The sequence below is a fragment of the Cololabis saira genome, chromosome 24 (assembly GCF_033807715.1).
Source record: "Cololabis saira isolate AMF1-May2022 chromosome 24, fColSai1.1, whole genome shotgun sequence".
In the NCBI taxonomy this organism is placed as follows: Eukaryota; Metazoa; Chordata; class Actinopteri; order Beloniformes; family Belonidae; genus Cololabis; species Cololabis saira.
Genome location: NC_084610.1, coordinates 6179955 through 6195447, shown reverse-complemented (window position 1 = coordinate 6195447; position 15493 = coordinate 6179955). Strand labels below are relative to the sequence as shown.

At 39.7% G+C, this 15493-nt stretch overlaps 1 protein-coding gene across 1 annotated transcript in view; it reads right to left on the bottom strand.

Moving 5' to 3' along the window:
- Nucleotides 1-12787, bottom strand: part of spega (striated muscle enriched protein kinase a) — a 50848-nt gene extending 38061 nt beyond the window's left edge. Inside the window, exons 1-2 of the mRNA XM_061716145.1 lie at nt 12356-12787; nt 10971-11517 (exon numbers count right to left, since the gene is read on the bottom strand). Coding sequence (XP_061572129.1) covers nt 10971-11352 — 382 coding nt within the window. The 5' untranslated portion in view covers nt 11353-11517; nt 12356-12787. The remainder of the gene's footprint in view (nt 1-10970; nt 11518-12355) is intronic.
- Between the last annotated feature and the right edge of the window lie 2706 nt (nt 12788-15493).

The following is a 15493-nucleotide window of genomic DNA, read 5'->3' as shown; positions in this document are numbered from 1 at the left end:
TTATATATTGAATAAGCCACACATCGGTATTATCATCATCATCATCATCAGGTAAAGGGTGTGGCTTTTCTATAACAATATGTAAGAAAAAGAAATACATGAAAAACCCTCATGAACGTAGCCATTATTTTAAGATTTCTTTCCCCATAAAGAAAGAAAACTCACCTGAAATCTCTTCTTGGACCAAATTTTCTTCATCTTAAAGTAGTGCTTCCTGTCAAGGGAAGATGATTACCTGTGGCATGAGCTCACAAAAACATCCCCACAACCGGGAAAAAAAGCCCAGGGTGTGGTATGAGGAGCAGCAACCAAAATCAAGACCGAAAACAGCATTCAGCTCTCCTTTGTGCGTGGGTGTGTTTACTCTCCGGTCTGGCAGCAAGACGGGCGAGAAAGAGATCGAGCGAGAGAGGTTGAATGCAAATGAAGCCAAAGCCAGGTGTCTTTGTGTCTGAACGTGTATCTGCTGATGTGAAAAGTATCTCTCTCTGACGTAGAGACTGTCTTTAGAGGGGCAATTCTCAGCCGGCTTTCCGTCTCTCTCCCCTGCCTGTTCTCCCTTAATCGAGAGTGCACTCAAACAAGGGGAGGTGGGGGTTGGACGGCTGAGCAGAACGGGGATGTTGGCCTTGATTGCAGTGATGAGAGAGGATTATATGAGGAGGAGAAAGTGGAATTTGTAAAAGAAATAAAATGAGTCCAACTGAGCATGTTGGCTTTGTTTTTTTGTTTTTTTGCCACCAGCAGTGACAGATGCAAAGAGAAAAGCCAGGGGGAGAAGAAAGAGGATAGGAGTCAAAGAATAAGGAAATCAAGAGGAGTGGGGGTGGAACAAAGGGGCAGGATGGAGGGAAGAGGATTCATAGAGGAGGAGGCAAATTAGGAGAGAAGTGCGGTAATAGATGATGGGCTAGAGAAAATGATAATAGCAAGCCATAAAAAGAGGGAAGAAAAATATATGCTCTCATAAATGTGAAAATGTGCAATCATGATCCAAAACCCCAACAAATTTGGCCTACTATTTCACACTCTGCTGTAGCATCTCTTTGTTCTCCTCCCCTTTGTTGTCTTCTCTAAGGAAGATAGCAGCCGTCAGCAAAACCCATAAGCCATCAAATATTTATCTACTATATTTCATGTGTGTTACCTCAAACTAGTGATAGGGTCGCGGTTTGAGGCAGCTGAAAGCTATTTGGACTGGAGGAGCAAACACATCACTACATCTGGATTACAGCCTAATACATGCCATTTATTTCAGAATTCCACAACAAAAGGCAGCCGTATAGCAGTTCATTAAAAAACGCAGTTTTTCGTATCAGGGCTAATCATTTGGGGAATTAACTGTGAAAGAAAAATGCTGTTAAAATTCTAATCGAGTTCCCACAGCAGCGCTGCCAATCTCTCACCAATATTCCACTATCCACAGCTGTACTGTATCCAATTATGTGAAAGAAAATAGGAAATTATTTCAATGGTAATGGTGAAAGAAGATTTATCCGTGGCTGTTGTTCAATTTTGTTTCACTTGCTTTGAAATGACTAGTGAGCCCAGTTAAATATGAATTTAATCATCTGTTGCCTGTTTGGTGGAAGCAGGAATAATTGTAATTGCAGCTAAGCCAACCAACACCATTCAAAGAAGCATCATTTTGCATAATTGATGCAAGAATCTCATTTCAGCTGCAGACAATCAGCTGAATGAAACAAAGGGAAATATCTCTTTAACCCTTGCACCAGCTGTTTATCTCAAGGTGCTTAACTTATAATAGTCAGACAACAGCATTTTGATAATTTAAAGTAATCATTGTCAACGATTTCATTTAACACCACAACTTGACAGTTGTTTAGGTTAAACGAAACAGCAAAAGGGTCCATATTTTCCACTTCTGATCTCTGTTCATTCTGATGAAACACAACAATAGTCATTCATTCATCCACTTTGAAAGCGAAAAACTGTCTGGGCTAATTAGATTTCTTCATTCTAAGTCCTCTGTTATCTGTTCGGCCCTCACTGCTCCCTGCTCACTCCACTGTTATTGGTTACCTTCCTAAACCAATCAGACGTCTTGCTGTCCATCATATCCCGCAGCAACAGAGACCATTGTGGGATGTGTCTCGTAATTGAATTCTGTGTAATCAAGTGTCGTGTGTCCCCGCTTGAGGATGGATGCATGGGCTGGGTTCATCTTTGCTTGGAGTTTAGAGAACCAATCTGCATACATAATAAGTGCTTGCATGAGCAGAGAGTCATTTTGAAGAAGAAAAAAAAAAAACCTACAGCTACGACTGGTATTTCAAAACCAATTTTTTAAATCAATTATGCACCTCCTGAAATGACAGCAAGACAGAGTGAAAACAGGCTACAAGACACCGGAAAACCAGGAGAGCATAATATACGGGGGGGTTAAGATACTTCTCACTCCTTCTAGTGGTGACGTCTTTTAAGCCTGATTTCCACCAGACGAGGTTGCAACATATTCTAGCTCCAAAAACGTCACTGGCGTTTTCTATCAGACTTCAGACTTTCTACCAGACTGCATGTTCTTAAGGCATCACTCTCTCTGCTCCATTCAAATTTGTGTTTGGACTATAAAGCTGCTGCTTCCTGCCATAAATCTGCAGCCTCTTGTTTCTACTATACTTACTTTGATAAGCTTTAACTCTGACAGACATTAATCTCGGATGGGCAGATCCAGATTTTACCACCACTGAGATCTGAACAACACTTTTACAGAAATATTCTGGAACATGGTGTTTTTCAGTGTTGGGAAGGGGTGTTTCTTCAGTTTATGGGTCTGTAAAACACAGAATCCACGTGGGATGCCATTAATCAGGAGCTGCTCTGAACATGTATTGAGTCTTGTCATTAACTTTTTCCCCTCTTTGTATAACACGTTTTGTCCAGCAACAAGACATCTTATTTTCCTCAAAACCTCTCTAAAAAGACTGAATTCTGAATACCTCTCTTCACCAAACACAAACTTAGAAGCAGTAGCTTGCAGTCTCCTATTGTTATTTCAACAAACCTCCCTCTATACACCCTCTACCACCTTGCACTCCTCCATCCATCACCAGTGAGAGGCAGCAGAAAGTGAAGCAATCAATACCAATGCTTTATGCGTGATATGGGATACACCCCCAAGTAACAGTTCAAAACGCCCCCGGATCAATAAGCCCATCAGAACACAAGATTCCACGACCATCATCCAATGAAAAGCTGGATATGATGGCAAAGCGTCAATTTCGTGCTGCTTGGATGCATCAGGGCTTGTTTTTTTTCTCTTTTACACTCCCTCTAAAAGCTGCAAGTAACCAGCTCCAACCAGTTTCTGGCTGGTACATCTCAGAATGCCAGCCATTAAGTCAAGACAATTAGATTTCGTTGGTGCATGTCATTTATCGTCTCCTAATCTGGTTCCTCTGATGGCTTGTGGAGCAATGCCTTCCAACACACTGCCTAAACCTTCAGAACACAAAACCTGATCATAACACGGCACTCATTATTGATGATGAATGTCCTCTCCTACATCAGAGATAACTGTTCATACAGAATGCAGCAGATGCTTTCTGCAAATATAAATCTCTCTGTTGAATCAACCTGCTATGTGTATGCCAAAACTGTTTTTTCTGCAGTGTTAACAGACACAAGGAATTAAAGATACCAAATGAGCATTAAACGAATTTGGACAGGTGCAATTTGGAATGTGCTATAGTTTAATTAGCTTAAAACAACAAGAGAGAAAGCAAACTTCACGGAAACCCATTGATTTGGTGCCAAAGGCTGCTTTCTGTGGAGTAGCCTTGATGGATGCCTTGCAGACATACAGCTTTATCAGCAGCAAGTCTGCCATAATGTTTCTGGAACAGAAAACAGATCCTGCTGCTGTTACATTTCTTTCTGATCACAATATTTCTGTTTCATAATGTCGATGAAGCCTGGTCACACCATTTAATCTGTAATGCGTATGATTTAATCACGTTAGCCTTCAAAAGCAGAGCTGTAAGTCTCTTGGCTTTGGAGGTGAACAAGGGAAGGCTGTACATTATTTACTCTTAGAGCTTAGAGACCACGTTTAGAGAAAGTCATTTATTCATTTTAACAGGTTTTTGCATTTTTATAATGTATACGGATGTTTCATGAGTGAAATAAATAGTCCTCTTTTTTGTATTTATATGAGTTGTGTATTCAAAATATTAAATAAGGCACAACCAGAGTAAGATCTAAATAATTTTAAGACATAAAAGCAGTATTTTCAGAAGAAATAAAGTCTTAACATAATAAAATGAGAGTGGTTGTGGGTTTTAATTAAAGCCAGTTGAAACGCCTCTGTAAGGTATCGCTTGTATCTGTCTGAAACCGTGCCTACAAGGTGTTTATCTTTTATAATACACAGAACAGAAGTACATTTTCACATTCAAACAAACAAACTAGGATCCAGGCTCTCAGGTTATAAATTATGAACTCTTTAGATAAAAGGCAGAATCTCCAGAACAAAAGCCATTCTCAACACAGACCATAAAATTTCAAGCTCATAACGTTACGCAGTAAAATAAAACAGAAGAGCCCACACAATTTTTCTACAAAAAAGAAAAGTGCTAATGTTATAAAATCGTCGTTTGATCAAAACAAAGACTCATTTAAACCACTTTTCTGCCACCCATCAAGAATGATATTTCTTTCCATGCCCCGGGGGAATTCCTGCAGGTGTGAATGTTAGCTATGGTTTCAGTACAGTGCCGATGCTGAGGTAGTTTGTAAAGACTGTGGCCGATGTTGACGGTCACACTGCAACCTGATCCTAGCAGCTAATCCTCAACAAAACCCTGAGAGTTACTGTGAATGACTGTATACTGGCTGGCTGGAACACAAACGCAGCATTTGCCAGAGAGAACCTTTGGAAAACAACATTCGCTTCACCCTCACATGTTGCCTCAGCTGCCGCCTGTGAATGGAGAACGTCATTAATTTGTACAGCAGCCTTAATCCACTTTAATATAACATCTACAGAATGTGAAATCATCAAACAAGCTATACATTCATTTTTCTCCCGACACGCCACTGGGAGCCAGCTGTAATCCAGACAAGAGGTTTGGGCAGGTCTGAAATTAAACTGCTGGAATGCCCTGATGTGTACCGTGTGGCCTATTAAAGGCAGATAGAGTAGACAAATGCATTTAAAGCTCTGCTGCACAAGTTCATCACAAAAATAGTGAGGAGGATCAATCGCAAACCCAAACTGCAGAAGTTTTAAAGGAATTGCCCATTTGTACCATACGTTTGAGGTTATTTGCACTTAACAAAACACAAACATGATTAACTAAGTTTTAAATGATGTATTCTGCTCTCAACCTTTGAAGGGTCGAGATGAAAAAAAAACATCTTTCTGGACTCGATCTTTCTTTGAAACTGGTGTTAAAAAGCAACTTGATTCATCAATTACAGGTTTCTTGATGTAAACCCTTTATTAAAAAATATAATCCATGAATTTACGAGCGAGATATATTGATCCTGCATCAGCTGTAACAGCTGAGTATGCACATTATGATTCCCTGCAACAGTATGAATGCACTGGTACTTTAGCCTGTTCAGGGATTCCTTTCCCTATAAAATATGCCGCTGTGTTATTATCGTTTTGATATCATGTCCCACTCACCCCTCCGTTTCTTCCTTCTTAGCCCACTAGAACCCTCCCTAGAACTCTTCAGAGACTTCCGTGCATCAAGTAGCTCCTTCCGCAACATTATTCTTGTTTTCTTGTGTTAAATCCTTCAAAAAGCACATTGACGGCTAACTCCGTAGAATAAGAAGTGTTTTTCCCTCTTCTGAAGTATGAAACAGGATGGTCAAGCGAGGATGAGCAGCCTCAGGACGGCCGCTGGACCTTAAAGGTATCATCTTCAGCCCATGTCGCTCTTTCTTGCCCTCTCCTTGTCCCCCTCAAGGCCCGACTCTGACTGCCAAGCCCAGCGGGCTATTTCAGGTCCTTCATAGTACAAACCCCCCGGTTATACTTCCCCACTGCACCCCCTTTCAGAGAGCCAGCCCCTTCCTTCCCGCAGTTAGAGCTGGAGATTAAACCTCTCAGAAACCAGATGACCTTACACTGTCCTCTCTGTTCCCTCTCCTCTCGCTGCAGGGGCTGTGGGAACTCTAGCACCAGCTGATGTGTTGTTCTACATCATAATATGCCACACGTATGGATTTTGAGACTGTTTTGGGGACAGTGTGTGGGGAGAGACCGATCTACTTCAGCTACGGCCTCACAAACCTTGCAACTGGAGACAATATAAAACCACAGCCTTGATCAATTAAAAATGAACTTAAATAAATTCTCAAAAATGAAAAACAGTTGAATTGGTGTTAGAGATGCTTGCAGACGGATCGAACCTCCTCTGTCTTTGTCACTCTACAGATCCTCTCACATTCACATCAGGGGTCCAAATGGCTGGAAAACTAAATTAATCAAGCTGCTGCTTCCAAACATCCATCTTCAACATAAGTGTATTATTTCAATATATACATCTAAATTGAGCTGGGTGATCTGGATTTTGCTTAAGATGGAAGGGGATTATGCTTAAGGATGTTTGATCAGTATGAAGGACTTTCTAAGAGTCCCGTATCTCATACAGTTTCATGGAGGAACTAAAATCTAAAAACATTAGTTCCTCGTCTAGTCGTTGTTGTCACTCTGAAACTTAATCCACCACCTGATCGGCGCGTTCACGTTACAGATTTACGTCTTAAACATGACATTTTCTTTCAGCAACGACTGAAGAATTCACACATCTTTTTTAAAATCTAACAAAAATAGACTCAAGTGTCAAGTTCAAGTGTGAGCTAGTGCAAAGGCGTAGCAAATAGCAAAGGCACAGGAGGATTTAACATAATATTGCACCAGTCTAGATTCAAAACCTACAGTCATATCAAATATCTGCTGCACAAAATAAGCTAAACAAAAGCAAATATGAGGACATGGCCCTTTTTGTTCCCATCTCTGAAATTGTTTGCCAGCTTTTGTTATTTTGTAGTTCTATAAAGAAAACAACATTTACTTGTTATTTTATGTCAGTTCGTCTATCTGGTTCGGGTTTGAATGAAGTTTGCTTCTCGCAGAATAATCTTTAAAGGCCAAAGTGGATCATATTGTGCAAATATTCAAAAAGCAGCAGAGTCTGTCGCTTCTTATCAAAATGTTGTCTTTACAGTCGATATGCTTATCAACGAGCACCTCGGGGGGAGGTGAGGTCTTAGCAACAGTGTGGGAACCACACTTTTAAAGGAACCTTATCAAATGTTATCTTTTGATTAAATCACCCCTGACCCCTTGATGCCGCTACATCGAAATACAGCGCTGCTGTTGTACAAAGAGCCCAGAAATACCAGAACTGATGTGCCAGTGCCTGCAGAGCTTCTCTCTAACTGATTATCCCACCTATAGATGAGTGACAGCGTGTTAATCAGGAGCTCTAGGCCAGAGAGCCATCTCTGTAATTTGTAACAATCTGTGACCAAGACAAGACGTGCTTGTGACGCAGCAGAGCTCGGCGTCTGACTCACTGAGCGGGGCTTGAAAGCTCCCAGACAGCCGTTGAAACGAGCTGGACACCCGACGTGAGGTGAAACACACAAACAATCGCAGAAATACACAACGGCGGTCTCCCTTTGGTCTCTTTTCATCACGCTGACTGTGATTGAGTGCGACAGTGCTGCGTCTGGACCGTGGTGAGGCTATAATTATCGGTGATGTCTGCTGGTGCAACCGGAGAAGGGGGGCCGGCGGCATCCACACATCCCTGGCGCACGAGCACCCGAGCCGGGACGGCACATACCGAGCCGTAAATAACCACAAGGAGACAGAGAGAAGAAGGGGATGCACAAGGGAAGCAGAGGTTGGAAAGATAAGAAAACAGACAAGATCATTTATTTACCGTCTTCTACTTGTTAATGTAAATGATGAAAAAGAACAGATACGCCATGCTTTTTTGTTGTTTTTTGGTCCTTTCACGGCCCAAAATCAGAAGAAATTATAACGTGTAAATGGTTACACTAAATAATAAGATGTGACTGTTGGCTTTTTAGACCGTTCATAATTGTGCCTTTTTTTTTTAAATAATTTTGTTCCAGGATTTTAAATTGTCAGAGCCTTGATATTTCCCCTTAGACATTATTACGTTTCAAAAGTCAACTCTCACCATAACCCAGTAAAAACTCGTTATTTCCGTAATTTCACTTTGATCAAATCTCAAGCCTGCAGCTCCAGATGGAGCGGGAGAGAGATGTATGCAAGTAACAAAATAGAAGTATAAAAATACTTTAAAAAGAATGCAGGTGTCGCAGTATTGTTATATTAGTAACATAAAGCTGAAATGAGCAGAAACACCAAAGAAGAGATGCTGAGAAATAGCTGGAAAGAGACAAAAATGAAAGTTAACGAGGACCTGAGGAAAACTCTGGACAGAGACGGAGGTGCTGAGCGACATTCCAGCAGGACAATGCGTGCCAGCTCATAGTGGCAGAGCTGGTGACATGTGAGCTCAACTGTCAACTTTGTTCAGAAGCCAGGGCAGCAGGAATCTGCCGTACGTATCCAGCAACACAATGATCTCACTGCAAACCAGATCCCGGCTTTGACACAAAGGACCTGAATGGATGATGCAAACTGCCCGAGTGGGTTTATACCTCCTAAATGTCACGTTGATACTGTTGGAAAATGCAGCTCAGTGTCGTCGTGTACTTGTACTGTTGACAATCCTGCTCTTGAAATCACTTTCTGTTTATGGAAAACTGTTGAAAGAGTCTTGTATATGGCCACAAGTGACTGGGACAAAACTCAGCTACACAGTTTCCATTTTAACTCGATAAAGATATGATACTTTTTATTTCTGTACTGCAAACAAAGCTGATGCATATTCTGTACATGGTTTCTGGTATACTGTATGTCTATAATCTTAGTTTGCACTTTTCAAACACAAACCTCATCTGTGTTGATGACGAAAGCCAGGTGTAAATGACAAAAACGATCTTCCTGAATCGTGAGCGAGACAACAAGGCAAATAAAAACTCCACTGTCATGCAGCTCTGCAGCACCAGAGAAGTTTATGTCTTCATAATAACATCTTTGTTAACCTCGTGCCTCATTTACTCTAGTGTATGTAAAACAAGCAAGCAAATGCTGACTTTCAGTAAAAGTACACCTGATGAGAGCGATGTTTTAGGCGTAACGGACGATTTTAATCATCCATCAGAGACATTTCCATATCTTCCATGGTTTAACGTGTACATTTACTCAGGCAGATAAGCTATGTCACCAACATGTTCTAATTTTGGACATGCTTGAACGCTGCAATGGCAGCGATATCTCTTACAGCTTAATTTAATTTGACAGTTAATTCACAACATCACTTTCTTATTCAATTAGTTGGTAGGTATCAGTTCACAAATTTACTTTTGTTTCGGTCTTGAAAGTTTCACTCGGCTCAAAGTGACAGACAAAAAAGGAATTCACAAAACTGCATTTACTGATTCAGATAAAAAATATACAAGAGAAATACTATTTACTTTTGCTTGAAGTGGAATATATTTCACTATGAGGTCGCTTAAGGTTGCTTACGTCTCAATATACCTGCAAGATAAAGTAATACAAATTGCTTGACGGCTAAAGAGTATCTGATTGCAAATCATAATGAAATGCTTTCGACGTAAAGATGGACTTGGAATCATTATTTTGAGATTTTTTTTTAAATGAGAGCTTTAATACACCCTCAGAATTTACATTTGTCTGTTTATCTGTAGTGCAACGTTGATAATATTTGTGCATTGTCAAAATACAAAGTAGTGTCAAGTTTTCCGGTAAAAGATAACGGTATCCCCCTGATAGCAGTAATTCTGCAGATTTGTCAGCTTGGCCCTCACAGACAGAATGTCCTTCCTGCACGGTCCAATCCAAAACTCCCCAGCTCCACAATCACAGTAAGCTGCCACAAGTTCAGCCGTGTGATGGAGAAAACAGGAAAGCGATGACACTCGTCTCCCCCTGACCAATCTGAGTCTCCATTTACAGCCACGGGCTAAATTTAAGTATTTCTCAGTGCTGTTCTGCTCACGTTGAGGACACATCTGATCCCCCAAGTCTGCTCTTACACTAACAGTTGTTTTGTCTGGATGAACTTTTATTAACTGAGGTTATGTAACAAAAAAAAAAAGTGCATTATGAATCGCTGTTTCCGTCTTTTAAAACCTGATAAAAGTAAAATATAATTAGAAACTAAAAGTCCATTGCATGGGTTGTATTCAGTACTGGAGTTGAGGGGGGATGAGGGGGGATGGCATCCCCCCCTGAAATAAAAATTGTCAAAATCATCCCCCCAGTAAAACTGCCATCCCCCTTTTCCATCCCTTATGTCATTTCATCAATGAATGTGGTTTTACTGCTATTTCAACATTTAGAGTCATCACCAGAAAAATAACACCAGAAAAATAACTTATTTGACAATTTTCACCTGTTTCAAGTAAATTTTCTATTTAAATAAGTAGGAAAATCTGCCAGTGGCACAAGATTTATCTTCTTATTACAAACAAAAAAATCTTATTTTACTAAAATGAGACATTTTAACTAGAAATAAGACAAATATTCTTGTTAAGATTTTGAGTTTTTGCAGTGATCCATTCTACTTATCCTGTGAAGGACAGAGTCATATTGATAAGTTCAGAAAAGTGTTTTTTATTGTTGTGTTTTGATGTATTTGATGTAAGCCCATTGGATATTTAAAGCTTACAGAAGGCTGCATTTAACTGCTGCTATGTCATTCCTGCAGTATTTCTGCAGGTGTTTTGGTCAGTGCTATTATTTGTAATATATTATATTATTTGTAATCAGCACAAATTATCTGTCCCCAAATGATAAAATCCACGATCCCCCCTGATTTTGTTTTACAACTCGAGTACTGGTTGTATTGGTTGCTTGTGCTTACCTTCGCCAAGGTCCATAACAGCCAATACAGCGCTGCAGCTTCCCTCTCCAAGCTCATTGGTTGCCAGGCATGTATACACGCCGGCATCACTTGTGCGGCAGTCCCGGATCCACAACCCTCCAGAATCCTGAGCCTCCGAGCGGGGAAGGATCTCTTCATTGTGGTACCAAGTAAGCACGGGTTTGGGATGACCTGACACCGACACCCTAAGTCGAATGTCACAACCCGTTCCCACTGCCGCCTTTCGGAGTTTACGGATGAAAACTGGAGCTGACGGCTCTTGTGTCTTTGTCTCAGTGTTTGGAAGAACGGGGTCATTGGTTATTTTGGCCTTTTTTGAAGGGATGTTGAGACAGGGACTTGACTCTGGGACATCTGCCATGTTGGTTTCTTTGAAAAGTCTTCACAAACTTCACTTTTGGACTGAGGTATCAAGAAGAGCTGCATTTATTGATTAGCGTCTCCTCTAAAACACCAGACTGGTTCAAATATCTCTGGACTGGCAGGGAGTGCAGAGGCCGTTTCCCCTGTGTTGTTGCACTGGGAGCTGCAGAGACCACACATCACAATGACATCATTATTGGATGACAACTCCAGATAATTATCATTTTAAACAGTTTTAGTTACCAAAGTCAAGTTTGAGTATCAAAGCACAAATAAGAGGCCGAGAGGGATTGAATTAGACATGGCTTTTTAAAGACAGCTGGAACAGTTTCACCTTAGACACAACTGAACTGCATCATTTAAAGTGTAGGAAATACAGTTTAAAGAGCGTCTTCACTCTCAACAGCTGCTATACATTTTAAACACATGCACCAAGTCCCTCAGTCTGCATATTATTTGGGAAAGCAAGAAAGAAACTGCATCAAACTTCTATTCTGCAGTTCAGTGAAGGGTGTCCCAATTATTTCCATCAAAATTCCTGATGAAAGCCCTCTTGGCCCAGAGTTAGAGGAACCGTCCCAAACCATGATACTACCAGCACCATGTCTCATAAATCAGCCAAAGTTATGCTGGAATGCCCCTCTTTCTTCAAATATTACACTTTTTACAGCTTTTGTTTCCTCTATCTAGAAGAAAGCAACTCCCCAGCACTTCCTCACTAATCTTCATCACACTGCAGATGGGCAGCGGCTGACTGGTGGAGTCCAAACTCTTAAACAAGTGGTTTTGTAACTTTGTGCTGCCTGGGGAACTTTTGAAATAATCAGAAATCTGCTTTGTTTTTATAGATTCTTTGATTAACAAGTTTCTCCAGTTTCACTCTCAATCAAACTTCATGCTCCACAGTAATTTGTAACTTGTCATTCTTATTAAATAAATTGTAAACATATCCATTTGATTCAAGCAGCTGTCCAAATCAGACAATCACAAATGCATCTTACCTTGGTTTTGCTTCTACAGCCAAAAGGACTTTCTTTGTACATCCCCGCAAAGTCCAAGTTAAGGTAATAAGAGCCATGGAGCGAAATATCTCATCTCAAATCATTTGTTAAATGATGCGTCTCTGCATGTCCTTTAGCGCGCACAGGCTAGAGGTGTAAGTCCCCCCTAGATCATGAAGCATTAGCAGCCACTGCCATGGTCCCTATCAACAGCTTTAGCCCCACTGAAAAGTCGTGAGACAGCGAGAGAGAGAGAGAGAGAGAGAGAGAAATAGATCCTTTTCTTAAATGTCAAACCACTCAGGCCTTCTGTTCTAGTGTGTTTCCACCTTTAAGTGCTTATTAAAAACTACCCCTTTAACCTTTTTAGGTTTCTAACTAGTTCAATCGGCTCATGCTATCCGTCTCCCTCTCTCCCATATTACTGTTTCCCCCCCAGCTCTCTCAGGTTGGGAACGACAGCTGCACGGATAGGTCACATTTCCTGCTCTGCCTTGTGTGACCTATTCTCACACACTTACGTACATACACGCACAAAGCACCCACACTGCAAGCCCTTTAGATAATATTATCATGGAAAACGTATGTGTGCCTGAGAGTGCATGTGTGAGAAAGCCAGAGACAGCCTGAGTCGGACAGTTGGAATTTCTATTAAAGGAAAGTCTAAGAATAAGGAGGGGACGTAGTGATTCATCCAACTGTAGGGCGATGATATAACAAAACAATGTGACGGGCTACGACACACACACACACACACACACGACGCTCCACACATTGAAGCTTTTAACGCAATTCAAGCTCTTAAAGAAAGATTTTTGAATATTTCATAGCAATTTGGGAAATATAATTTTGCTGACTGCATGAAACTGTGACAAAATGCAGCAAACGTAAAGCCTGAAAAATTTGAAAACAATAAATAAGTAATCATCATTCATTAGATAATATTTTGAAATAGAACTGTAAATTGGCCATTTGACCATTTCTTTCATTAAAAATGAATGGATAGCAGTCAGCATGGATAGCAACAGGGTTGCTGCTCTCGGAGTGGATGATCGTAAGCTCGATTCCCAGCCCCGTCACATGCCAACGTGTCCCTGTACACGACACTGAACACCACATTTCTCCTTCAGCCAAGTCCATGATAGTGCCGGTCCCTAACCCAGATAAAAGAGGAGGTAACAAGATGATCCACTGTGGCGAAATCCTCCAAAGATACAAATCTGAAAGAAGTTGCTTTGCTTTGATAACAATATGTTGTATAAAATGTGTTTATGTCCTCAGTTCTACAACCAAGATGGGAAATAAAATGCTCTAATCAGACCTGTGATTTGAATAGTTACACCAGTATAAACGTGCACAGACCTGCAGTACCTCAAATAACCACTTGGGTTCCCCAGAAGGCCTCACAGAAAATATTCCATTTTTCTTACAATGAGTTCTTAGAAGAATATAATATCCCTATATCACCTGGAAACTATGCAAAAGTTTTTGGAGCAACCCCATGGAGTGTGCATGTTATTTAAGTCTCAAATTAGAATGTAAACCCGACAATTAGCCTTGCTACCTTTGATTGATACGACAGTTGACAAAATTTGCCTATCCTGCAACCATAAGACTAATAAAACAATTAGAACTTTATTTAAAAGGGATATCTCTTCAGTTCCATACGTGATCCCATATTGGAATAAATATGTAGAAAATGTTAACTGGAAGAAGGTCTGGCTCTCACCCAACCAATACCTTTCATTTAAGTTAATTAATAAATTCTATCCTACAAATGATCACATTGTAAAAAGATTCAAAAGAAATATCGATTCAAAATGTACTTTTTGTTCTGCAAATTCGGAAACAATGACTCACTTATTCTGGCTGTGCCCCATTGTTCAAACTTTTTGGAGTGATACGTGTAATTTTGTGTCTGAAAGCATTGAAACTGATTTCAAATTATTTTGGAAGGATGTGTTGTTTGGTGTTTTTGACCATGTAACGATTAGAACAAAGCCAAAAGAAACATTTATTATTAATTTGTTGATTATCCTTGCAAAATTCCACATCCACAAATACAAATTCTTACACAAAAAAACCCTCTTTTTTTACCTTTCATTGTTAATTCAATCAGTATCTGGACTGTATTAAGTTTTCTACAAATTCAAAAGCAATCATAACCATAAATGTATGTAAATGTTTTGGCTTTCTGTTATAATTTCATCCCCCCTGGCTGGCTATAATGTGTTGTGCTTTTTGTTTTGTTTTTCATTTGATTTATACTCTTTATATGTTATAATTCAACTTGAAATTGCATAATGTGAAGAATTGTAACCATTGTACTTTTTGCAAATGTTAAATAAAAAAAAAAGTTCAATTTACATCATTATCATGGTCAGAAGTTCTGCAAGTGGTAGATAAGTAACTACATGCATGTGCAAGGTTTCCTCAGGTTCTGACATGTATACATCACTTTCACATTATTTCTAAATCTAAACTGAATCATAGTCTAAACAGACCAAATGATGCACAATTGTGCAAAACAATAAACTCATGGTGGCTACATCCATCTTTTATACACAGTACATATATAATTCATAGATATCCGTTTAGGTACCAGACAGAAATGAAGCCCTTTTCAAAAGAAAATGCCCACTTGAAACTAAGATAAGAGAGAGACTGAGTCTAGTTTGGTCTAGACCGGGTCAAGATCAGGAAAAAAAACTATATCATTCAAGACTTTAGAGTTGCATTGAGAGTTAAGAGGGTAAGCAGCTAGTTTATACATGTATTGTTATTATTGTAGTTCACAACATGATTATAAACAATCATCTTACCTCAACAAGTCATTTTTTTAACCTGAACTACAGCAGCCAGACAGACATCACAGGAAACGATTAAAGCTATTTTTGAGGAGTTTTAATGCTCACATGGTTTGTAAAAAATAAAAATCAACCTTTTTTCATGTAAATTTATATGAAATAGAAGAACTCATCAAATGCAAGAAAAAGGTGTCATATTAGTAAAATAAAATATTTCATAAAAATTATTTTATTATTAATATACAATTTAATAAGGTTTATTAATAGCTAACTTGAGATTAGTAAGACCTGTTCCTCTCTTTTATGGACAATTTTGAATATTTTCAGTGTG